General features: G+C 39.2%; 1 protein-coding gene across 2 annotated transcripts in view; it reads right to left on the minus strand.

Moving 5' to 3' along the window:
• Window positions 1-4916: 4916 nt before the first annotated feature.
• phf14 (PHD finger protein 14) overlaps window positions 4917-25598 on the minus strand; it is a 100795-nt gene continuing 80113 nt past the window's right edge. For both annotated transcript variants that reach the window (XM_050034252.1, XM_050034251.1), the window contains exon 18: window positions 4917-5874. In XM_050034252.1, the coding sequence (XP_049890209.1) occupies window positions 5800-5874 (75 nt within the window). In that variant the 3' untranslated portion in view covers window positions 4917-5799. The remainder of the gene's footprint in view (window positions 5875-25598) is intronic.

Genomic DNA, 25598 nt, shown 5'->3' on the forward strand with positions numbered 1-25598 from the left:
ATAGTATAGTATGTCGTTCAAAATCATGAAAAAACAATCATAGTATAGTATATCGTTCAAAATCTTGAAAAAAACATCATAGTATAGTATGTCGTCCAAAATAATGAAAAAACAATCATAGTATAGTATATCGTTCAAAATCTTGAAAAAAACGTCATAGTATAGTATGTCGTTCAAAATCTTGAAAAAAAGTCATAGTATAGTATGTCGTCCAAAATAATGGAAAAAAAAGTCATAGTATAGTATGTCGTTCAAAATCATGAAAAACAGTCATAGTATAGTATGTCGTTCANAAATAATGAAAGAAAAGTCATAGTATAGTATGTCGTTCAAAATCTTGAAAAAAAGTCATAGTATATAGTATGTCGTTCAAAATCTTGAAACATGAAACTAACCATAATATTCCAGATATGGCCACTATAGTCCGCTCAGTAGCAATTTCGGTTGGTACTGAGTTCCTGTTCATACATAATCCAAACATTTGCATTTCATTATTATGCAGTTTAATCACTTTCAGATTCTGGGTCACTTGGTGTCATCTGGCATCTATGACTGGATGTGTTTTGCCTCTGACTCTTTACTGGCCAGCCTCTTCTGCACAGCAAAAACAACTTAAACTGTGTTTCGTTATAGTGTCTAGATACACTATTATTTAACAAGTATACATGAACAAAGTAATACAAAAAACAAAACCAAAAAGCATGCAGTGGTACAGATAATGTCTTGACAACAACATTCTGTCTTTATTTAATTGTTAATTTTACTGCTACTGCTAATACTGCTGTGGCATTGAAGCCCAGTGGATATCCTGGTCAGGACACAGTCACTGATTTAACAGTAAACATGAAGATGACGAGGGAGATAAGAGATACAAATGGAACATTGAGGGGAGTATCATTCAGTCACAATTCCAGTGTGTTAGTAAATATGCAGTTGCACTACAATGGCAGCATCAGCATCATTAGAAGTGTGTGTTATGTGATGGTGGGGATGCAACATGGCTGTGAAGGCACAACAAAGCAAGCAGTGTTTCCTCTGTCGCTGTGAGAGCTGGCTGGTAAGCACCGCTCCTCTTCTGCGCATTATTCTCATCATCAGGAGCTGTTTAGTATGCTGCGGGTGTAAATGGGAGATTGGCGGGGCACTGGGTGGCAGAGGGGGCCACTCTGTCATTAATGTGCCCATCGCTGTTATCATACGCCTAATGACATCGCTCTCAGATGGCATGCTGGGAGCCCGACTGCGGGGAGCCCGGCTCAAACGTCTGCAGGCGCCAACGCCTCCCGTCATCAATTCCACATGTCTCTTCACCAAAATCTGAGACCTCCTGATAATGTCTTTCACGGTTCAGCAGTCTTACAGGGCTTCCCTCCTGCCTGGCCTTGAAATGGGCAAATTAATAGTTCCTTTGAAACAAATTGGAATTACACCCCTCGATGCCTTAATGTCAGAATGCGAGAGCGTTGACATCCCGGGTCTGACTGCTGATGGAATATGAAGATCTGAGGAACACACTGGAGGGGAGGACAGTGTGAGGGGGGTGTAAAGATATGCAGGACCCCCCTTCACACGCACATATTCCTCCCTCCCTGCTCAGCATGGACCTGTACAGTACTGTGTGATGTGTGTGAAAGGAAGGCTGGAAGTGTTTAATCCTCAGCATTAAGAGGGAAACCCTTCGGCCTTGTGAAACACTGTGAGACTGAATAATCTCACCAGACATTATCCAGAACCGTCTGACTTGATATCATTTTTTACACAGCTGTTTGCATAGCGAACTGTTTAATAGCATAGAATCAAATCTTTATTTATTTTCTTCCTTTGCATCCTGCACCATGTTTCAATGCTGTACATTTTACAGACATTTCTGACTGTTGGGTTGAGTGTGGATACTCTTCAGCATACTGTTGTCTCTCCTTTCTATCTAAATCAAACTGAATTTTCTTGGTGAGAGGGACTTCTTTCTGTTGTCTGCAGTGCTAATTACCAATCCAGACTGTTTTGGTGTGAGTTGCTGAGTGTTAGAGATATTGGCCATAGAGATGTCTGCCTTCTTTCCCATATAGCGGAGATAGATGGCACTTGGTTTGTAGTGCTCAATGCGCCAAAAAAATACATATGAAATACTTAACAGAAATGTCTCGTCAGAAATCATGACCTGGTTACTTGAGATAATCCACAGACCTTGTTGTGAGCAGTTTCATGCAGGAACTATTTTCTTTCTACCGAAACACGTCCATCATCACAGAGCAAGAGAAAGCGGCAACTCATACCAAAACAATCTAGTTTGATAAATAGCACCATAAGTCAGAGGGAAAATATGTATTTAATTTATTCAGAATATACTGTTCAACTCCAGTAATTGAGCATTGCATTTCTATAATATTTTAATAAAAATGGCCAAAATTGATGCAGCACAGGCTAAGTCATCGTCACTTTTAGCTCTCACTATGTGGAAATCTCCAAAGTCTCTGAATACTACATTTCCCATAATGCCGACTGACGCCATCCTTGCTTGGTAAACACTTCTGGTTTTCAGACAACACACCCCGGCTTTGTAACACTCTCCGTTGAACATCTGTAACCCTCAAACCAAAGCAGAGATAAGACTGAAAACGTCACTATGACATCATCAGGGGGGTTGGACCTGACAAAGCTCCCTCCCGAAACACAGAGAGGGCGTTATAAGGCAGAGTGGTACTAACCATGGCAAGTAAACTACATCTTTATGTGTCAGATCAGTGGAAAGCACCTTTAAACCATAATCAATGTGCACTGTTATCTAATGCCAAACCATCTTGACATTGCTCACATTTGAAGCAATGGCATACTTTAAATATTAGCAGTATTAACCTGTAATTATTTTGCTGTAATTTTAAAGTTTCTGTATGTGACATTCGGAGCATTAATATAGTAGCAAACCAATATTTGCTATGTTGAGATGTGGTGCAGTAATGGCGTCCTGAGCAGAGAATGAAGTCACGCTGCCTCTGTGTGTGTTGCCATGTGAGCGTCTCTGTGGTTTGTTGTAGTAAGCCGGTCATGTGCATGCATGTTAGCCACTTTGCACTGCCATCATATAGGGATGTTTCAAACGACTAGTTTCCCTGTCGACTTAACAAAAATTCTAATGAAGACTAGTCGATCAGTCTAAAACAAAGGTCTCGGTGTGGTGTATTCAGGCTCAACATATTCCATTAACTTCCTGAAGCCTTTACCTTCAACAAAGTTAAGTAGACGCATATCTCGCGAGGTCATTGTTGTGTTATCTTCTCAGACTGGGCGGAATCACATCGACTCCTGGTGAAAATTTTGGCTGTGTGTGGCTAGAACCGCTAGCAGCAGTAGCTATCGTTCCATGCAGGTTAACATCCAAATGCTTGAGTTGAATGTGGTTGTGCATTGCTCCAGTTGGTGATTATATGTCATTTTTTTCTGACATGGCCTACATGCTACCTTGTTTTCATTTTCTAGATCAAAGTACTGCCAAATTGCGATGGTTTGGGGAGTGGACATCACTCCAAATTCCCACCGTGCTGTTTTAAAACTCCAGTCTACTCGAGCATTACCGCGGGGAGAGGGACTGCTGTCTGACGGCTCTGTAGTACCCACTAGTGGCAGACGGCTGCATGACAGTTAAACTGCCTTGTACATGAATAAAACCTGCTAATATTCCTGGCGCCAGCTAGCGAGGGGGCGGACGTTTAATCAAGGCTACTAATCACGTGCATCCCTACCATCTTACGGCGGTTACTGCTGATATCGGGATGGCGTCATTATGGAAGCACGTTGCCCACCCTCTTGTTCCCCCCAGTTAGCTCTGATTGCATTTTTGCTGTTGTTTAGGGCTGTTTATGGAGTTAGCACTGTTAGCTGCTAGCCACCAGCTTAGCATTCTCCATTTTGAAAGCTGTTTCCAGGCAACTCGTGCGCTCTGAGTATCACATAGAGCCCCTTTAATTTCTACAAGCAGTTGAAAACTTCCTAAATGTCTCCCCTCTGAATGAAAAGAAAGAGTCTGGTATCTGCAACAGAGTTACATACATGAAGCTATTCATCAAATCAGTTTGAATGCACATAGGTAGACCAGAGGAGACAGAACCACCTGGAACGTTATACTGATGCACCTACCATCATTATTTGGGTTGACCGATGTTGACGAGTAATCAATCAGAACAACAAAATCCTTTTCTGCTTTCTCACTCGTCACACTGTGAGCTGAGATGATGCAACATGCAACACTAAATGCAGATGTACAACTATAACCTCAGAGGTACATTTTAAGTGTCTCTGTGGACTGGACTTAAATTAAATCCCCCCAAACAGGAGAACTGACGTATGTTCCAGACAGGGTTAAGATATATGACAATTATTAACCGCTATTGTTGTGTCACTGCAGTCAGCCACTCAGCAAACAGGCCAAGAACCACCTTGATCGATAGATTTCCAACATTTAATATGCATTAAGTGTCAGTGATAGAGTAGCAAAATACGTTCGCAGTTCAGATTTATTGGCACTTTAAGGGATAATTCCAGATTCACTGTGAGAGTGTGACGGTGCTTTGGCCTGACAGCAGTTTGTGGTCACATGTAATGATTTGTTAGCTCTCGTAGAATGTAATCATCACTTCAAATCAACTTTACATTACATTACATTTGGGTCATCTTTAGTATCAAATCACACTTGGCAGTGGATTTAAGGGAATTAGGGTGTCAACACTTCCGTAGCTTCAATTAATTTTCAGTTGCCAAACTTTGCCGACAAGCGAGTGATAATTCCCAAAGAGCTTAGAAACCAAGTCTGCACCACAGACGACTCGCAGGTCAAAGAACCAGAATAAAAGAGGAAGGAAAAAGAACCCAAAACTAATCCTACTTTACAAAGTATGAATACAATCTCTGAGTAGACACACGTCCTAAATATGGAAGATTTTATTACAAATCCAAGGACAAAACAAACAGGTATGTAACACTTAAAGATACTGTAACTCAAAGATAAAAAAGTATCTTTGCAACACCAAAAACAAAATAAGTAAGTGAGAAAATAAGTAGATAATTAAAATGGGGGGGAAATGAAATAATGACTTTACTGGAATTGTACCTTATATGAAAACATGTGACAAATGAAAACTGATTGAAATATAAAAATAAAATCCTCCAGTCAAATGTCGAGTGAAATGCGTTCGAAGACGGTGGAAAGCACTTCACTGCTGACGTCAGACCGGCGTGAGCGTGCTCGGCAGGGAAGAGGAAGTGTTCTGTGGACTCGGAGAGAAAAGCTCATCCCCGCTCTGCTAGCTTCATCTTGTAAACAGGACACTGAGGATACTCTGTGTGGACACACTGTCTGGTCATTAGTGTATGAAAATAGATTGCATGGAAAGTGTTATAAATACATCATAGTGGCTGGGCGTCAACAGTCAGACACATATCTCTGCTGTAGAAGAAGCATAGTGGTGTGTGTGTGTCTGTGTGTGTGTGTGTGCTCCTGTGGCTGGATGCTCTGATGTGCTGCTTCATGAAGATGCCCCAAATCTGAGAGATGTCTGTCCGTCTGTCCAGCCTCGTTCATAAAAAGTACAAACTCTACCCTTGAATCTAAAGATATCACCTTTTAAATAGTGTTTTCTAAAATACACCTCTGGTTGCTAAACTATCAGGAGTGGAAGCTAACTGCTGGCTGTCTAGAAACTTTGGGAGGCTAGTAGAAAGTTACGTGTGCTATAGTCTGAACAGAAATGCTAAGACTGGAGGTGAAGCCACGGAGCAGTGGTGTGTTTGCGTCCTCTCGCTCGGGGTTTAGTTTGGAATCTCCTGCTCTGCCGTTTCCTCTTTAACGGAGCCTTCCTCCTCCAGCTGCTCCTCCTCTTCCTCCTGGAAACACAGGACACATCATACAGTCATGTCAGTGTTAGCAATGAACAGAAAGTAAAAACTAAACTGACTCTTCATCGCAATTGACTTCCAGGGCCAACTGTCAGTGCCAATGTAAGAAGCAGTGTGTCCTTCATGTGGCGTTGAAGGTCAGGAGTCAGGAGAGTGGATGGACATATAATGGAACTGACCACAAACTTTCTCTCACCTCAACACTACTGTACTGGTCATAAGCAGATATTGTAGAAAGTGACAATTCTACAAACACTGCCAAAGAACATAAAAAACATGATCACTGAAGGGTCATTTAAGGGTTTTGCTGAATCGTCCAATTTCAAAGTCCTTGTCTTGCGTTAGGGGCTGTGCTGACATTTGAAGCCTGGATTTGGGCACTGATAAGCCCATATACCTGTCAATCAAACCACCATCCATCTATTATGTGTTACTGCTTATGCTTTACAGGGTCGTGAGGGGGCTGGAGCCGATCCCAGCAAACTACGGGGGCGGCGAGAGGCGGGGTAAACCCTGGACAGGATGCCAGACAATCATAGGGAGACAGAGATGCTATTTCTGCATCTCTTTGACCAACAACATCATCTGTCTCTGTATCTGTATTCGGACAGAAGACCAGGAGTGGGCGTGATTTATACCAGAAGTCACATTAAATTGGGTAAATGTTGTATTTTCTAAACTAATATTCATTGGTAATGCAACTGCTGTGTCTTCAAAGCATCAGTTTGAATTAATAAGGGCATACAATTAATTCTGTCTGAACCCCACCACTACTAAATGCCATTTAAGTCAACATTAAACACTGTGAAATAAATCCTGAAATAAAAGAATGAAGAAGTAAATGAATAAATATATAAATAAGTATATAGTTCAATAAATAAATACGTTTTTATTTTTTAAAAAGAGGACATTTTCAATGGACTGTTTTTATTTATTTAAGGGGATGTTTATTTCCTAAGGCCACATTTATTTCCCAGCTGTTCTTTATTGTCATCTGTTTAACCCTTTGAAACCTGAGCAAACAGCAAATTGTCTTAATTTCTCTTAAAAACATGGAAAGAAAACAATGACCAACAGAAGAAAAAATGACCCAAAAAAATAGCAAGAAATTAGTAAAAAGAGAAAATTAAAAACAATAATATTAGTAAAAAAAAAAAGAAAGAAAGAAAGAAAGAAAGACAGGATGAAATAAAGTTAAAATGACCCGCAAAGAGTGCTAAAAATTGTAATAAAAAATAAAATTAAATATTATTAAATAATAAAAAATATTATAAAAAATATTAAAAGTATTATACATATACATATATAATATATAGAAAATATATTATAATATTTACAATATTATAATAATTCTGTAAAATAATTTAGTTTCTTCCCTAGCTTTTTTCTTTTTTCCGTATTTTAAAAAAAATAATTTTCTATAAAAAAAAGTTCTTTATTTTTTCTTTTTTGCAATTTTTTTTTTCACCAAGATGCTCATTGCCTTTTTTCCCATGTTTTTTTTTTTTTTTTAAGAAACCAATTTGCTCAAAGCTCAAGGGTTTAAATATTTGCGAAAGGTGTCTGAAAGCAGGACAAGAAAACTGATGTTGCTTCAGGTTTTAAAGGGTTAAAGGAACAGTGTGTAAGATTTAGGGGGATTTAGTGGCATCTAGTGGTAAGGACTGAGAATTGCAGCGAGATGAAACGTCGATTTCTGTCAGTGTTCATTGTTTAGGAGGTTTTTATTGTAGGTAAAATTATCTGCTGAGGTTTCCTCCTCTTCACAACAAACCGACCTGGGGTCTAATTTATAAAACAATGCACAGGATCCATACTAAAAATGTACGTAAGGGCAAGAGCCAAAACTTGCGTGCACTAAAAACTGTTCTACAATTTCTAGTTTCTCCCATCAAGCCTGTTTTTATAGATCACAACTTTTGCGTGGGAAGTGGTGTACGCCTCTTTCAGGCCTCGTTTTATGCGTGCACAATGTTTATTAATGAGACCCCTGGTGATTTAAACTGGTAAAAACACTGAGTAAAGCAGTTTCACATTGAAAAAAAATCTGCATTTTTCCGATGCTACGTACTAAGGTGGCTGGCGCAAAAACGTTATTGATCCTATCTAGAGCCAGCGTTTAGTTCGTCCGTTCTGGGCTACTGTAGAAACATGGTGGTGAACATGCCGATCTCCTAGGACAAGGATGTGCTTCATATGTAGAAATAAACAGCTCAGTCTAAGATAATGAAAACACAATGATTCTTATTTTCAGGTCATAATGCACAAAAGAAAACCTACTAATTATATTATATACCATTTCTGCAAATAAATCTCCCTGAATGGAGGAAATGAACACATACAACTAAAACCTACAGGCTCTGTGCTTTATTTTGATGTATAATTTGTGGGGGTTTGAAAGAAATCTAGCTGCCGCACCAGGCTTTTGTTTCACTACCTCTGATATCTCCTTCTTTTTGATGCGAGAGTGAATGTTAAGCTCTCTGAGTGGTTACTGTGGATTGATAAATATTGGGAAAAGTGATAAATATACAAAGAAACTAAAACTGAAAACTCAATTTAGTGTGGCAGCAGGTGGCAGAATGAGTGTTTAATCGGGTTAGCCTGCACCTTTAACCATGTCTCTCTGATGGTACAATCAGTGTTTTTATCATCGTTCTGCTCTGTGGTATCACCTCACAGAGTTACACAAAGAACATTAACTTTTTTATATAAATAACAGAACAGCTCCCAAATGTATACGCAGGTTTTACAGCCAACAAAAAGAAAGTGACACACAGAGAGCAGGAGTCACGGTGGGCCGACCGAGGAGCCAGCTGATTTAGTAAAACAGACAAAGTGAAAGTGACAGTGGTGAGAGCTGCAGTGGTGATTAAACGACTCTGACAGATACAATTATCCCCCTCCAGAGGTTAATAAACACATCTACACACCAGAATGTGTGATCACAGGTTAGGACCTGCAGCCCACAGCACCTCATGAATCCACATTGCTCCAGCTAGCTGTTTGGCTCTAATTCTGTCAATCACCCAGGGTCTCTCTCCCACACGGACTCTTTGTGTACTCATATAAATGTATAAATATTATTTCTTAAACACTGTAAACTTTCCCTGACAGATCATCCTCACACAATCTGGTCCATGCCTACAGAAAACTGTTGCCCCTCAAGGCCAGTCACTGGGGAAGCAGTTTTTAATACTGCAGTGTGTCCCGACTGTGTGTGTGCGCTAATTAAAAAACAGAAAACATCTTTTAACAATAGATTGTGAAGAAGAATTTCACTGGCAGACACATTTAACATTAGACTCTTGGGCAGAAAAAGGACATAGCTGTCCATATTGTATAACAACAAAGATTTTCTCATCTTTAAAAACTACAGTTTCACAAACATTTGGTCTAATTTGTTTTTAATTATGTCTGAAAAATGATCTTTGCAACTTCACAACAGTAGCATCTTGGCTCTGTGAGGCTGTACTCAGCCACTGTGCTGCTTTGAACTAAATGTTATGATCATTATGCCTACCAATTCACCAGTGTTCATGCTCATCATCTTAGGTTTAACGTGTTAGCATGCTAACATTTGCTAATTAGCACTAACCACAAAGAGTAGCTGAGACTGATGAGAATCACTGGTTTAATGTCTGGTTCACACTTCACCACATTTCTGCCCGTTCTGAAAGTCACTATGTCAGATTAGGCGATTGTGGGGTCATAAAATCGTGTTGTGACTTGGCCGACACACACAACACGCTACATGATGGTCCACACAAATCATCCCCCGTCGTCTTTCATGACGTGTGTGATGTCATCGGGTTATTCTTGTCCTATTTTTATGACTATTACTATTATTTCACTCACTGTGTCTGTTCATGTGCCAGCTGAACTATTACTGTAGCAACGTTAAGTGCCACCAGATGGCAGGAGCTACATTTGAAGCACCATACGCAAACATACAAGTCACTGAATCCTCCACAACAAGTTCCTACAAATGTTTCACAATAAAAGCCTTTTTAGAAAATGAAGGGATTCTCTCAACCTAAGTTATAAGGGGCTTTTAATTTGAAAACAGATACAGGAAGTGTTGAGTTTAAAATGACGGCGTGATGTGTTAACTTTATAAAGACAACGGGAGCAGATAAAAAAGTAAAAATATAAAGATACAGAGGGATTAATAAATAACGGACCGTCTATAATGTAGTCTGTTTCAAATGAAGCTGGGAGCCTCTGCAGTTGTGGTGAGTAAAAGCCCCGCCACTATTTTTATTTCATTTCTTTATATCCTCCATTATGAAGAAGTAACATTGTTTGCTAGCTTGATGCTAATGACAGTAACGTTAACTCAGCGGGTTGACAAAGTGCCTCTGCTGTTTCACACCATCATTTCTCCCTTTCACTCTGTGTGGTAACATCCCTAGAGGAAATATTAAAAACGCTGGGGTGTTGTTGTCATACAGTTGTCTACGGCAGCAGATCAATCTGTGTTTCGATTGGTCAAAGTGACGGCTGTGATGGGAGAAGTCGTGAACGACAAAAAGAAAATCAAACATGCTAGACTTTCTGTTGGAACGTTGTGAGGCGTCCCAGACGAGGTATCGGTTGTCGTCTACTATGACACACTACACGAGATGAAACGATGGATTATCGCGTACAACACTCATTGTCGTTCACGATACGAGCCAACACTGCACGACGCTGTGTTGAGCTATAATTGGGCTGATATTGAGTAGTGTGAACCAGGCATTACTGGCATTTGATCAAAAAAAGTAAACCAAAATCTGACCTCACCAGATGCAAAGTCATGACACATTTCCCTCAAAACACCTCATGGCGGCGCTAGAGGACAAATCTGAAGATCACCAATGTCAAAGGGACTTATCCTTTGGGAACCAGGAATGTTCTGGCAATCTATCCAACATTCAATAATCATTTTTGTTTGAACTTGGTGATGGAAGAAGTACTCAGATCCTTTACCAAAGTAAAAGTAAAGTTAAAGTTAAAGTACTGCAATAGAAATTCTACTTGAATAGAAGAATATAAGCATTACTGGCAAAGGTCAGTTTAAGTAGCAGAAGTAAATATACTTACTATGCAAAATGGCCCCTTTCAGAGTGCTACAATATGGAGTCTTCACGGTCAGGAGAGATGATACATATATTTTTTAATCATGTGCACAAATCACAGTAGTACAACAAGATGAAGTATTTTTTTTGTAGTGGCGGTGGTATGGGACTGTAGAAATCAAAGAAATATGCTGTTTTATGTTTCAGTGCTATTCATTTGTGTGGGTCAGTTAGGATTCACAACTCCTCTATACTGTTAGTTTAGGTAAACTGTCTTGGGATAATAAGACAACATACATGTTTATTCTAATTCTACTTGAAAAGAAATGGTTTGTTATCGGAGATTATTTCAAATGGTAAAAAATAATATTCCCACTGTGTTCCACTCTGGCCAGCAGGGGGGGATGTAGCCCCCAAATCCTCCCATCTCCCACGCTAAACTGTGATGAGCAAACTGTGGATGACTTTCACTGGATTGTCTTCACTGGTGAAATGAAGGTTCCTGGTTATTTCTCATACTGAAGTAAAAATATACGTGTGGGCCCATCATGCAAACCACAGTTTGATAATGCAGACTGAAATTTAAAGTGTCATAAAAGATGAAGATGAGTTAAAGTCATGTATTTCCTGGTTCTTGGTGTGAATAAATCAGTGTAGGATGTACGGAGCTATTTGTGGAGCTATTTGCAGCAGTTGTTAAGGCATGTGTAGAAACAGTAAATTAAGGTTGGGGTTAATGCAAAGGACGGCCAATATATTATCTCTTTACTAACAGGAACCTTGTCGGTGCCTCTGGAGCAGTCTTGATATGCAGTCCCACCCCGGAGAAAAATGTGCTACTTTTTCCTGAACTCTGGATACTTTCTGGTGCCGGTCCATAGGGCTGATATAAATCTAGCTGTGGGGTGACACCTCATGAACTCCGCCATCGTATACACTCGTGCCATCCACCAAATCTCCCTGACAAGCCTGCCAATTTTCCAATTACCTGTGACGCCATCCGTTATCGGAGGGCCAGTCAGCTCTTAAATGGGAAACAAGAGGGGAGGAGGGGCCAGCGCATGCTAACTATCTCATAAAGCCAGAGATGTGCCTCCCATGCCTCCTCAAATGATTTAGTGTGTGTCCCTGGGGTGCAGGGTGACACCAGTCCTCTCGGCCTCTCAGGGCCCTCACAGGAATTCTCATGTGCTCTTTATCCTCCCCAATCCAACCCCTCAGCCACCTATCACACCTGTCTCTGCCTGAGGGGAGGCAGACGGGTGTCGGCGCTCCACAGCTTCGCTGTTGCTGGTATTATCCTGCTGTCTGTGTGCCTGCGGAGCCACCTCCTCCTCCAGCCTGGGTAGGAGGGCAGCGGCGGGGAGAGACGCGGCCCAATCTTCATCTGTTTTCATGTTTCTTTGAATTTCAGTGAGACGCTATGCTGGAAGTGATACTACAGCTGAAGATTGCCTTCCGTTAGGACCCTCTCCTCATTTATCTGCCCTTATAGTCGGGCTTATGGAGTGAGTCTACAGAAATTGCCTGTGCAGCGTGCAATTTAAAGTGTCAGAGAGATGGAGAAGAGGAGCCGTTAGTCATATCTGAAATGCACACGTCACCTGGGGAGTATCTTAAGAGTTGTTTGGGGAGGGGTGTAACTCCTTTTAGAGAGCACCTACAGAGCAGTCAGTCATTATATGTGTCACAGCATTATTAATCTGCACTGAAATATCTACACTGCAATTAAAAGATGATCTAAACCTTTTTGAGAATGCGGACGTTATTTAAAGCTGCATCCACTCAGGTCCTGGACACTTTGGGGCACGAGAATAAGCTGTAAACACATTATATTGTGATGTATTATTATGAATATGGGCCCAGTGTTGGCAAACAATTTCCTGTTCACACTCCAGACAGACACAAAGCAACATCAGTACAGAGTGCTGCAGGGAGAATTTTTTTCTGTAGGCCGCAAGTTAGCATCGCCCTTTGTCTCTCGGCAAAAAACCAATGGGATTTTATCACTGGATTTTGGATTATTGCAGAAAATTAGCTATTAATGATACTTCCACATTTTGTTCAGCAGATAATCTCCAGATTTTTTAATTGCAATTGCAATCGCCAAAAGTGAAAAGTTAACGTTAAGCTTAAACGGTTGCATGACTTTATGTCGTCACCACAACAAGGCTGTAAACGTGTGTTTAGCGTGAGGAAGTTCTGTAGTCTAATTTAGTGACTTGTTCGCCACCATTATTTTAAAGACGCGTAAAAGCTTCAACATTCACGAGTGGTGTATTTACTGACGTATTTTATACCCCAGAACAAAACGTGAACATCTCTTAACCTTGGTTAAACACAGACCTTGTTTCAGACATCCTACCAAAAACCCACTGATTCTGAGACGAGGGAACCGGAAGTGTAAAAAATGCTAACTCATTTCTGCATTTTCGGACTCATTCCTCCAGCACTCCATTGACTTTAAGTTTACTTAATACCCCATAAAGACAACGAGAAAACAGGATCTTAGAAAAATAAAGAAAATAAAATATGTGGTGGGAAATAAAATTAACTTAATTAATTAACTTATGTTTCGGTAACATGATAACAATCGTTAATAGCTAGTAACTTGATAGTTAATTAAACTAAGTTAATAGTTTTCACTTACTAGGAACTGGGGTTAAGAAACACCACCAACGAAGGATCAAAGATGGATGGTTTGAAATTGTGGAAGCAATCTTTTCAATGGGACATCCTGAGACTACAAGAAGCACAGCTAGAAAGAAAATGGGAAAAACTGACTCTATACAGGACTCAATATGATGACACTGGAGTGGAATAATAATTAATAGATTCGCTGATCTTTAGAGTTGAAAAATTATGTATTTACCGTTGCAGTTTCTGTTTGTTGGCTTTTATTTTATTTTTATTTTCAATTATATTATCATTTCATTATGCTGTTGTCACAAAAATTGTTTCCCTAAGGATTTAAGTGAAAAAAATGTAATAGTTTTATTTTCTGTTAAAAATCACATTGTAATTAGTGATTTTACTAATGATCAGTAATACTATTGTATTATTATTGTTGCACATATTGTATATTATGTTTTATATATTATAAGTATTTGTTACTGGTTACCAGAACAGTCTATAAACATTATTTTGACGGCTATTAAGAAGCTGCAACTGATGATAATAAACTGTGTTAAATGGTTCATAAATAATGTAGCGCATCTATAAACACTGCAACTTTATAACGTCCACCCAATTAATGTTTGTAGCTGCACTACACAGTATTTATTAACCATTTAACAAGATATCATCATCATCATCAGTTGCAACTTTATAATAGCCGCCTAAAAATGTTTATAGACTGTTAACAAATTATTAACCATTAACAAATATTTCATATAGTACAGAAAATGCTATATGTGTAATAATAAACTAAACTGTAATAACTAAAACTGAATTGTTTAATTCTTTAATTATTTATGGTAAATTGTATCAATTTACATTTATTTATTAAGCTTATTTTAACGTGTTCTTGAATTTTCAACTTAAAAATAAGTATACACTGTATGTCTCATACAGATTGGTAGGTATATTGGTTGGTATTTGTAACCAAAATAATCCTGACAAAGCTCATGGTAAAATATGTTGTAAAATCAAAATGCAGTGATGAACCATCTCCTCTATAGTGCATGAATTACAGTGAGCATGTGGCATTGATTTTTTATGTGTATGTGTATTTATTTTTGGTTTTTCTTCATTTAAACTTTTGTTAATTTTACATTTTCTTTTCACGTGATGGATCTACACATTGATTGGATCAGCTTTCACTGACTGAGAAATATTCTGGCAGGATTGATGACATGGATAATACTAATACTATATGGATATATACGGATATACTACAGGAATTATGTAAGCAATCAAACTGCATTATATCCATCACATCAGTGGTGGAAGACATATTAATAACATGTAACCATAATCATTATTCTAAACCTGATATTGTCTGTGTTCGAAGACGTGCAGTTGTTCCTGTATTATCACATTTTAATGCGCAACTGCAGCCACTGATGCAGAGACAGAGGACGGAGGAGACTTGAAGCAGCAACGTTCTGTCTCTCACTGTGGACTGTACAGGCTGAGCTATGGAGCTGTGTTTTGCATCAGTGGCCCCTGCTAGAGACGTTTGCTTTGTGCAGAGCGAAGAGGCAGACGCTCCCCCTCCGACGGGCCTGCAGGAGCTGATGGGCTCTGGCATTGTGGGATATCTCCATCAATTCCCACTGGGGGGAGACGAGGGAGAGGGGAGGAGGGGAGGGCAGGTTTGTTTTCACTGCGAACTTTCCATAGGCTGGCAGGCCCTCTGGCACTAACATATACATATATGATAATGAAATGCCACATTTTTCTTTCGAGTTGCGGTCACGTTTTAAAGGGCAGGAGCGGAGCAGCGTCTCCATCATGTGATGCAGGGAGAGGAGGGCGGCTCGGATTTAGCCCTGGGTGGCAACAAAGAACAGTCCGGCGCTAACACTCCTCAGTCAAACATCCCTGCTGCTTGCACCATTAATTGCACCCCCCTGAGCACACACACACACACACACACACAGATCTGCAAGCCATACACCAATCAACCTCATAAACTTGGATTAAATTTACGCTGTAAAGGAATCATAATGCACAACGCAGCATGTACTTTAATAAGCTTTGCCTCCCTTTATCAAGCTTATGCAGTCCTCAAAAGAATTAGCAGTTAATTAGTGTGACTGATTTTCTTATCATGTTTTCGGCTTTCACTGTATTTATTTATGAGTGTGTCTTACACTGCACAATGTCTGTATGCAGAAGAGGCTCTGCTTTATAGTGTCCTCTCACCTTTGATGGATTCACTGCCCTCGCAGTCAGATGAATGTTCAGCTGCACAGATAGCAGCACAGTGGTGCACATTCTCGTGCAACGCTACGTGCATATGGGGGGGGAGCACAAACATTAAGCTTTTATGTAAATTAAAATCCTTGTTAACGGGGTTACACCAGTTTAAATAATGTAATCAGTGGTGAACCGAGACTCAGTCATGTTGCACAATATGAATTAAACTCTAGTTTATAAATAAATCAGTTTAATGAATCGCGTATATAAATTTAAGTGATTTTTAAGGCAACAAACAACAAATAATTGCACATGTACAAGCAGTTACATCTGAACTAGCAGTTATAGCAAGAGGAACAAAAGTAATCCTAACTTGCGGTACATTTATTTGTGTTTCAGGGCTTTCATCCACATCTCATGGTCTTCCTCAGTGTGCTCAGTTATCAAGGAGATGACTACATGTCAGAATAATAACAGGGTCATTTTTGGGGTGTTTTTCTTAGGGAATCTTATGTTTTTCATATAAAAAAACTACAGAAATGTGGAAATTTAAAATGTCAAGCAAAGAAAATCTAAAATAAGAACATTACATAGTAAGAATATATAAATTAAACAAAAAAAGTAAGTAATATATTAATTTTTAAAGTCAGCTCTGGAATTTTTATTTAATTTTTTATAGAAATAAAGTATTATTAAACTTATTCATTTCACTGTAGTTTATTTATTTATTTATTGTTAAAAATGCCCATTTTGACAGGCTGAATATCTATAAACATTTTTTCATGTTATAATGGACATATTTAAGATATTTCTGAATCCATGAATTTTATCTCTAAGTGTAATACTCAAACTATTATTGATCACTTTGGAGCAATTTTTTTAAATTCAATCCCACACATTCATTGTCACGTATTGAGTACGACCTAAATTCATTAAAACACTCAGCACTGCACATTGATCATCTGTACATGAGCTCATTATGATGAACAGTTTATGAGTTGTACACAATATTACATTTAAGCCACCATTTTCATATGTTTATAAATTTCTCTAAAAATCATGCCAATTTTCTTAAGAAAATGCTTCTCTAGTGAATTAATTAAGGCTGTACCAAATATTATTTTATTACATTTAAAGTTTTTATTGAGGTTTTCAAATCAAGCATTGAATATGTGCCGTCAGCCTAAACACAAATTAAAAATCCCCTAACAAAAACCTCAGGTTGAATTAAGTGATTCATCATATTAAATGATTTTAATTAAATCAACTTTCTTTGATGAATAAATGTAACATATAGTGCTGTTAGATCGCTGTTAGACCGCCCTGTAATGCAGGTGCTTCCCTTTGTGTGCGGCTTTGGAAGAGCAAACTGTTTGTCTTTGTGACCGCAGTGAAAATGTTGTTTCTGGAAGGCTAATTTTGTTTAGTAAAAATGTTAAAAAAAAATTTCAACAAATGTAGACCTTTGAACTTTACACTTTGAACTGACACTGGAGTTACTGGAAATGTCTGGATCACACGCAGCCAACTCTGGAATCTAATACTACAAATAGTATAACACTAATTATGTTAGTGTGATTAGCCTAATCTTTATCTGCAACTGTGAAGAAATACAGGTTAAAAAAGAGTGAACAGACATGCAAAAATTAATAAAATAAAAATAATTAAATGTTGATTTAGATTTCGAAAGCCAAAGTCTTACTCATTGATTTAAATATTGGCCATTTTGATGTTCCGTAAAAAAGTCTGCCAACATTGTTCCATGTGTCACTGTATTTTAATTGTATTTTTCTTATTGCTTTGATTTCTCTTCACCTTTTATTGACATTATAAAGTCCTTGTAACTGACTTTAATGTGGTACACTGTGATACTGTAGATTGTTGTACTGTACTGTAGGAATGTGGCCTCTTAACAGCACTAAACATAATTTTGGTTGAGCATATCTCCCCTTTTTCCTGTAAAAACATTAACATATTAATAAAATGTATTAAAGACAATACCACTTTTGATAGATAGATCCACATTCTGGGTGTGTGTGTGCAGCTCCATGTAACTGTATAAGTGCCTGTACGTGTGCACTGGCGTCTTGTTGCCATTCAAGAGATGACACAATTGCAGTGGGTCATAAACAGCGGCTTCATTAGCCTGTTCAGGCAGTGCGTTACGCGCTACATTTAACCACCTCTGCCCCCAGCACTTCTCCTGCACCTCTGCTCCTCAGCACTCACAAACCAGTCACCAGAGAGCACAATTAAATTTCATGACTGGGCATATTTGCAATTCCCATTTCATTTATTACAAAGGGCATTCTATAATGTCCCATTTTTTTTCTTTCTACAAGAAACGTATTTCCATTTTAGTGAGGCATGACTGATACCGAGGTGAAGTTACCAGGCGACGCCTAATTTAATCAGAGGTAAAATTCACAAGCAGGTTTTTCTTTTTATCGTCTCGTCAGATAACCACAGATGCCTCCTGGAAGAGGATATACAGTTGGGAAAAGAAGAGCGGCTTTCTCTCTGTTTCCAATTTGAAGCATTTAGAATAAAGCAGAGAATCATAAATGGGTCTGAGTGCTCGGGCACTGTGGGAGAAGTGGTTGCGTATCTCTGCTTTATCTCTGAACAAGGCTGAGAACACACAACACGTCAAAGAGAAAATGCTTCTTAAGATGAAAACAAAGAGGACAAGACTTGGGACTAAGTGGTGAATGTGTTCTACATGGCATAATGAGTTCAACACTGAATATTTGATGCAGGTTCCCCCCAAATGTTCACTATAGTCCACAAGTACACAACTGTAAATGACAAGGCCTGCTTTATGCACAACACTACAGAGGCAAAACACTATGCTCTCCCTGCATGGAGCCATATGTGGTGTATTACACCAAATTCCACCACAGCATCTATACAATTATGAATACATAAAAATCCATCATGAAACATTAAATCCATTCACTGGGACTTTCTCAATCTGCTCTCTTGTCCATACTTGTGAAACACGTAATATCAATTTCTTTGCTTGTAAAAAACATGGGTAAACTATTGTGTCTACATTTTGGTTAGCATACGGCTCAAATTGGTGAGCTTGATGTCGGAAGATGTCGTTTTTAACTCTGACGGGTGTACACAGCTTAACACCCTGATCATAAGGCCAAGGCACGAGAGCATGATCCCTCACTGGCTTCCCAAAGTTCCAGCATGTGCTCCAAATAAAACTGCAAACGCTCTTTTTTTTTTTACATTTCAGTTTTAAATTCTGTACAGATTAATTAAATGAGATGTAATGCCTCAGTAAGTTAGCTTTAGAAGTGCTAATTAGAGCCAGGCTTGCTGCTTCCCCATGCTACCAGTCTTTATGCTAAGCTAGGCTAACAACATCCAAACCAAATGCAGAACAAATGTTGGCACTGTATGTTTCTAGAAACCACGCATAAGTCACATTTCTACATTATTATGTACCGAATATGTTAAACTTTTATGTTTCAACTATGCTGTGGTTACAGTGTGGTTATGTTAAGGCACAAAAACCACTTGGTTAATGTTAGGATAGGATCGTGTTTGCTTAAAATACCTAGTTTTGGGTGCACAATCCCCACTGGAAAAACATCAATGTCTCCCTAAAAAACACCCACATGTGATGCCTAAACACCCACTAGAAAAACAGCAGTGACTCACTACATTACAACCAGTTTTGTTGTTTGTTGAGCTCAGAGGTCTGAAGCTTGGCGGGCATCTTGCCTAGGTATATTACCATCCACCATCCCCTCCATCTTCAGATGACAGCTCATATACTGCGTCACTTTAGAAATGTTGTAATGTTATACTTAAGAAACGTGCAAATATAATGTATTTGTTGAATGCAGATGTAAAATGACAATATTTTAGCCTCATTTTACCCTCACGAAAAAAGCAAATGAACATATGTTCCAAATTGCTGAAGGTTTCCCTTTAACTTTACATGACGTAACATATTTTACTTCGTAATTTGTAATATTTGATACTTGTAATTTCAATTGATTAGACACTGAATTATAAAAAATCTCCCTAGAGATGTCTCAAAATGACACATGACATTTAAGGGAGACTTCATCCTGTTGTTGGCTGTTACAGGACCCTCACTTCAAATTGCAGTTTGTGTTGTGTCAAAAAAATTCAGTCACAAATTATGTAACCAAGCTTTCCTAAACTGAAGCATCTGCATTCATATAGTTATGTAAAGTGAGTTAGTGATGCTGAATGTTCCAGAGCAGGGAAAGACGACCTGAAGCAGACAGCAGTGACACACATGTACAGTAGCAATGAGAAAATAAAACTATGAAGCCTTTCTGTTATGAACAGGAAGCTTTTTGCCGATGTTATTTATGGCACAGATGAAACACAGTCCTGTTCTCATTCTGTTAAATGTTTGTGTCTGTGCAGTAGAAGTGGCTCAACACATGCTTGCATGACAAAACCAGCACATTTTAACATATTCTAGATTCATTATTATGAAATGCCCTTATAATCAATACAATAAACGGCTTCATTTAATAAAACATTTCAAGTTTCATGTCCTCTACCTTGTCTCACAATGCCACAAACTACATGACGAAACTTCTGTTGTTTGGGTAATGTGCGCTTTGCAAGCCAGCGTCTGTCCTTGGCCGAAGATCATTTATAAGGAAAAAGAAACTGCTCTCACTGAAATAAATGCATTTAAAAAAAGAAAGTAACAACATATAACAGTATCTTTCCAGTCTCACGTCTATTAGTGCGAGTCCTACGCTCATTAATCCACTTTATGTCAGCCCTTTACACAAGTACAGACCAAAAATATATCCAAAGTACCAAACTGCGGGGGTCTCACAGAAAGAAATGTTAAACTAAAGTTTATTTTGTATATTTATTGCAGGGTATAGCATGCTTTCTGCCCACGCAGCAGGAGCCAGGGACTTGTGGGAATGTTATCTTAACGAATGCCGATAAAAACTGTCTGCTCGACTGTTTATGACCATAAAATACTGAGGGGGTCCAAAAAAGTGGCCTCATGTACGCTCTCCGCTAAGAGGGTTATTAGAATGAGCCAGGTCCAGAGAAATGGACTGCTGGGGCCACTGGGGACCCCGGCAGCAATCACACACTCCTGTTTACTCCACAAATTGGCCCCTGAGAGGGGCATGGGCGTCTGTAGCGCCTAGTTAAAGTGATTGAGGTGACTCCTAACCATTGATTTTCCCTTCGTCTTCGGCGTCCCGCCTGGCCACCCTTGACCATGTCCCGTGCTCCCTACAGGCTAGTTTAGCTGCCCCTGCTTGCCTTTAAATCACATTAAACTGCGGTTAAACTTTGGCCATGTCTAAAAGACAACCGTCATTGATGAGGTTATCATGCTGTAAGCACCTCATACGCTTGAGTAAAAGCCTCGACTGTTGGGCTTATTGATCGCACGCTCCTCGCGGCATTTAGATCCAACTTGAATACAGATAAGAGAATGTAGAGAGCAACAAATTCAAATCACACTCTGGGATTTATCTTCATTCCATAAATGCACCAATGATACTGATTAAACCAATCAGACTGCTAATGAAAAATGCCTCATTGAGAAAATAAAAACAGGCTAAAGGTTAGATTTTCCCACTAAGATAGACACCCGCTTGGTAAAAAAAAATGCATTCCCTCTGCCTCAGTCTAAATACCATAACATCTGATGAGTAATGATGCCTATTTTTTCTTTCAATTTACTCAATATAGTAAAGGCAGCCAAGTGTGACACTTCATTAAGTTAATTAGGCTAACTTAATTACAGTCTCTCACAGGTCAAGCGATGAAGCTTCTGATTGATGGCCCAGTGTGTAAAGGTAATCTTCCTCTGAATTGGGGATGACATCAAAATGAACATTAGTTGCTACAAACCATCGAAAATTACAAACACTTAAGGTACATTTGCCTCGTAAACACCCGGCGGTGAAACACTACCCTTAAACACATATAACTGCCATATGTACATAAACAGAGCTGAATACTCTGAGGTCATGAAAGAACATCAAATACAAACAGTTTGCTGAGTGGGAGTAGACCTATGGCTGCGGAGGAAGTGAGGAAAATGAAACTTTTACGGACAGTAATTTCAACAGTTGCAATCCTTTTGATGACAACAAGTCTGAGTGCAGCTAAAGTACTGCATCCCACACAAGTTCACAGTTGAGTACTTTAAACACTGCCTGAGCAACTTTAAGAGCTTTTGGCATTTCAAACCTTTTATCCAAATCTTCTGGTCTGATTCACCGTGGAGCCCAGCATGCCAGGCAGCGCTGCAAGGGTGTAAATAAAGCCTTAAACAAGCGCCCCTTGGCACGGTAACAGGCTTGAATTAAAGGCCATCCGTATATTACGGCAACACTGTCACTTTACTACTGAAATCAATTCAGTTAGGGGCCCGGGGCGACAGCGGGAGGGATGCGGCCTTGGTCGGAGCGAGGTTTATCTAAGCCGAGCAGGCCGAGAGAAACACAGCGTCTATAATGAACTCAAGCCTGTCTAATAAAGCCTTTTATTGCCCCTTTGCACAACAGAAACATGCCTGCAACGGCACCAACGGTCAGCTCCTGCATTTTCGTGCCACACTGTAAAGCAGCAGCTTCTCTGTAATTACTACTGCTCCACAAACAGCTCAACAATACAAGCGAATCACAAGGACAAATCATCATCAGAGAGATATTCTGTTATTAATCAGGACCTCACAGAGAGAATCCCAGACCATAAAAGAAAACAGACGGTAACAGAATCACTCGTGTGACAAGGCTGTTTCCTACAGTGTGTCTGGGATACGTCTGAATCACCCACCAAACCTCTGATGTGTCACTTGGTGCTGTGCTCATCGACGACCACTTCCTGTGGTTGGACAAATAATCAGCTGGTCACGGCTTTGTTTAGCTGGACTTAAAATGGGGATGTCATCTTCCAACATATAGCCAGCTACTGTACTGGGCTACATCCATGAAAAACAGTGACCAAAATATTCCCCCAGAGTTAGTGAAGAGCTCAGATGTGTGACTCCCATGTGAACTAACATGAACATGACGGCAAGTCAGTTTGATCATCTCCTAAATTAAAGATGATTTTGAAAATTGCCACCATGATTAGATTAAAATTGAGAGCCCAATTTAATTTTGTGAAAAATGTATATCTTAAGCCAGAGGTCAGGACGTCTCTATGGAGTCCCTAAAGTCCCAAAAGTTAATATTTTGAGGGAACGAGATAATATTTTGTTCCCACAAGATAACAGCTTGTTCTCAGAAGAAAATAACATATCTTGTGGAAAGAAGCCAGAAACATGTTATTATTTTGTCAGAAAATAATATTATCTGGTGGGAACAAGTTATTTTTTGGGGGGAAATAGATAGTAACTTATTCCGACAAGATAATAACTATAATTATCTTGTACCCTGGAAATCCAGAGTTCTCGCAAGAGCACAATGATGATGCTCATTACCCATGCCGTTGGAGCCGAGCTGCACCAATCACATCAGTGTATCTGATATAGGCGGGCCAGAGGCGAGCTAAACAGATGACGACAGCGCTGCAACGACGAAGTCCGGAATCAGTCAGTAAACATTGCAAGATGGCTACGGATGAACACCAGTTGTTTGAAACGGCTTTGGCCGCTACAATGAACGAGTTAGACTTGGCTTTTTCTCTAAAAGAGGAACAGAAGACGGCGCTCGAGTCTTTCCTTTGCAAGAAGGACGTTTTTGCTGTTTGCCGACTGGATACGGTAAGAGTTACCAGTTACCCTGCCAGTTAGCTCCGCTGGTAGCTAAGCTCTGGATATGTCACCTCGTGTATTGTTCTGATTGGTCGTAGTGTTATCCAATTGCGTGCAGTGATATTTTCAAATGCATGCTTGGTGCCGCCCCTCAAGTTGGGCCATTTTCATTACTCATAGCCAGACCCTTAATCTTTCTAGGTCTGGGTCTGGATTTCCAGGCTAATTATCTTGTGGAGTTATTGTCTTTTGGGAACAAATTATTAGATACAAACTTGTTTGCAAAAAAACCCAACTTTTTCCCACAAAATAATAACTTATTCCCATGAGATCGTTAACTTCTGAAAACAAAGTCAAATAAATATCACCTTCTAGGCCTTTCGGAGCTTTGTACATTTCAAACAGCTTTCAAAATTAAAGTGGTATATAAACAGACACACAAAGGCTCTATCTACTCAAACAAACAAACAAACAAAAAAAAAACAATAATTCTAGCCTTACTTTCAAATCATCTTTAGAAATATCTCTTAAGTATCTTTCCAATATTCTTCTAACTACCAGACAAATGGTGATATAGGGCTAAAAACATAATCTCCATGGTAACAACCAAATATGAATAAATATCTGTCAAGACTGTTGGCAAGAGGAGCTGAGGGATTGTTTGTTTCCCCGAGCAGCAACATCAAGCCGCACGTCTACTCTTAAATAACCGTTCAGTATTTGTGAAGTGCTTTTATGTTTCACGCCTGATCTGAGTGTCACTGTCACAGAGCGAAACACTCTGGACATAAACTGGGCTATCATCAGATATGTCGTCATACCACTGATACTATCGTATGGTCATATTAGAATTTTAACCATGGTAGTGGCTTAAACGATGGCTGTTTCAGTCAGTCTGTCAGTCCACCACTTTGGTCCAGACTTAAATATTTAGACGATTCCCTAACCTTTCCTCCCGTGCCGCCAGTAGGTCACTTATTACTTACTTATTCGGTAAAACATCTCAGCATCTACTAGACTGATTGACACATTAAAGTTTGGTCAAAGTTTTCAAATATCCTGTAAATTATCACATCTGCGCAATAATTTGGTGCACAAAATCATGGCTCACAGACGATTATACCTGACTTTAATGCCCCTTTGACTTATTATTCAAGCGTCACCACGAGGTTGACATTCATGGTTTTAAATAAAATGTCTCAACAACCATTGCATTGATCTTCATGACATTTAGTACAGACCTGCATGTTCCCCTCGGGATGAATTGTAATGAGATTAATGACTCTCTGACCCTTCATCTAGTGACATCATTGGGTCAACACAATTTGTCCAGTGCTTTGGTGTTTGACCTAAAAACCAATGACATACATTGAGTTTGGTGCTACTTATTGAATGTTAGCACGCTAACTCACTAAACTACGATGGTGAACATGGTAAACATAACACCTGGCCAGTATCAGCATGTTGTCATCATGAGTGTGTTCGCCTGCTGACTTTAGCTGTAGACTCTTGTTTGATTTTTGCATCAATGTGATGAAGTTCTGTGATCTGTCAGGTATTTTATTTGCTAAAATAACCAAAAACAAACACTTAAGTTAAAGAGGCAACAGAAAGGATTAGTTTTTTTTTTTTTAGCTTGGCGTCACCTAGCGTCAGTGGTGTTGCGTCGCACTGTTGCAAAGACCAAATTGACCGTGGGGATCAGAGATAATCAATAATATGACTCTATTAGACTCTGTAAGTTAAATAAAATGTAGGCTGTAAAGCCACCAGTATACCTCTATGTATATGTAGAATGAGAAGGTGTGTGGACACTATACTAAATAAATGAGTAAAGAGGCCGGGCAACAATTATCAGATTTATCTGAAGAAAAAACAAATAGTAATGCAAATAATTATAGCAGAATGCACAGTACCAGTACAAACAACTCAGTAAATTATACCAATATGTACAGTACTAGTACAAACAACTCAGTAAATTATACCAATATGTACAGTACTAGTACAAACAACTCAGTAAATTATACCAATATGTACAGTAC

Source organism: Epinephelus moara, chromosome 22, assembly GCF_006386435.1.
Source record: "Epinephelus moara isolate mb chromosome 22, YSFRI_EMoa_1.0, whole genome shotgun sequence".
Taxonomy (NCBI): Eukaryota; Metazoa; Chordata; class Actinopteri; order Perciformes; family Serranidae; genus Epinephelus; species Epinephelus moara.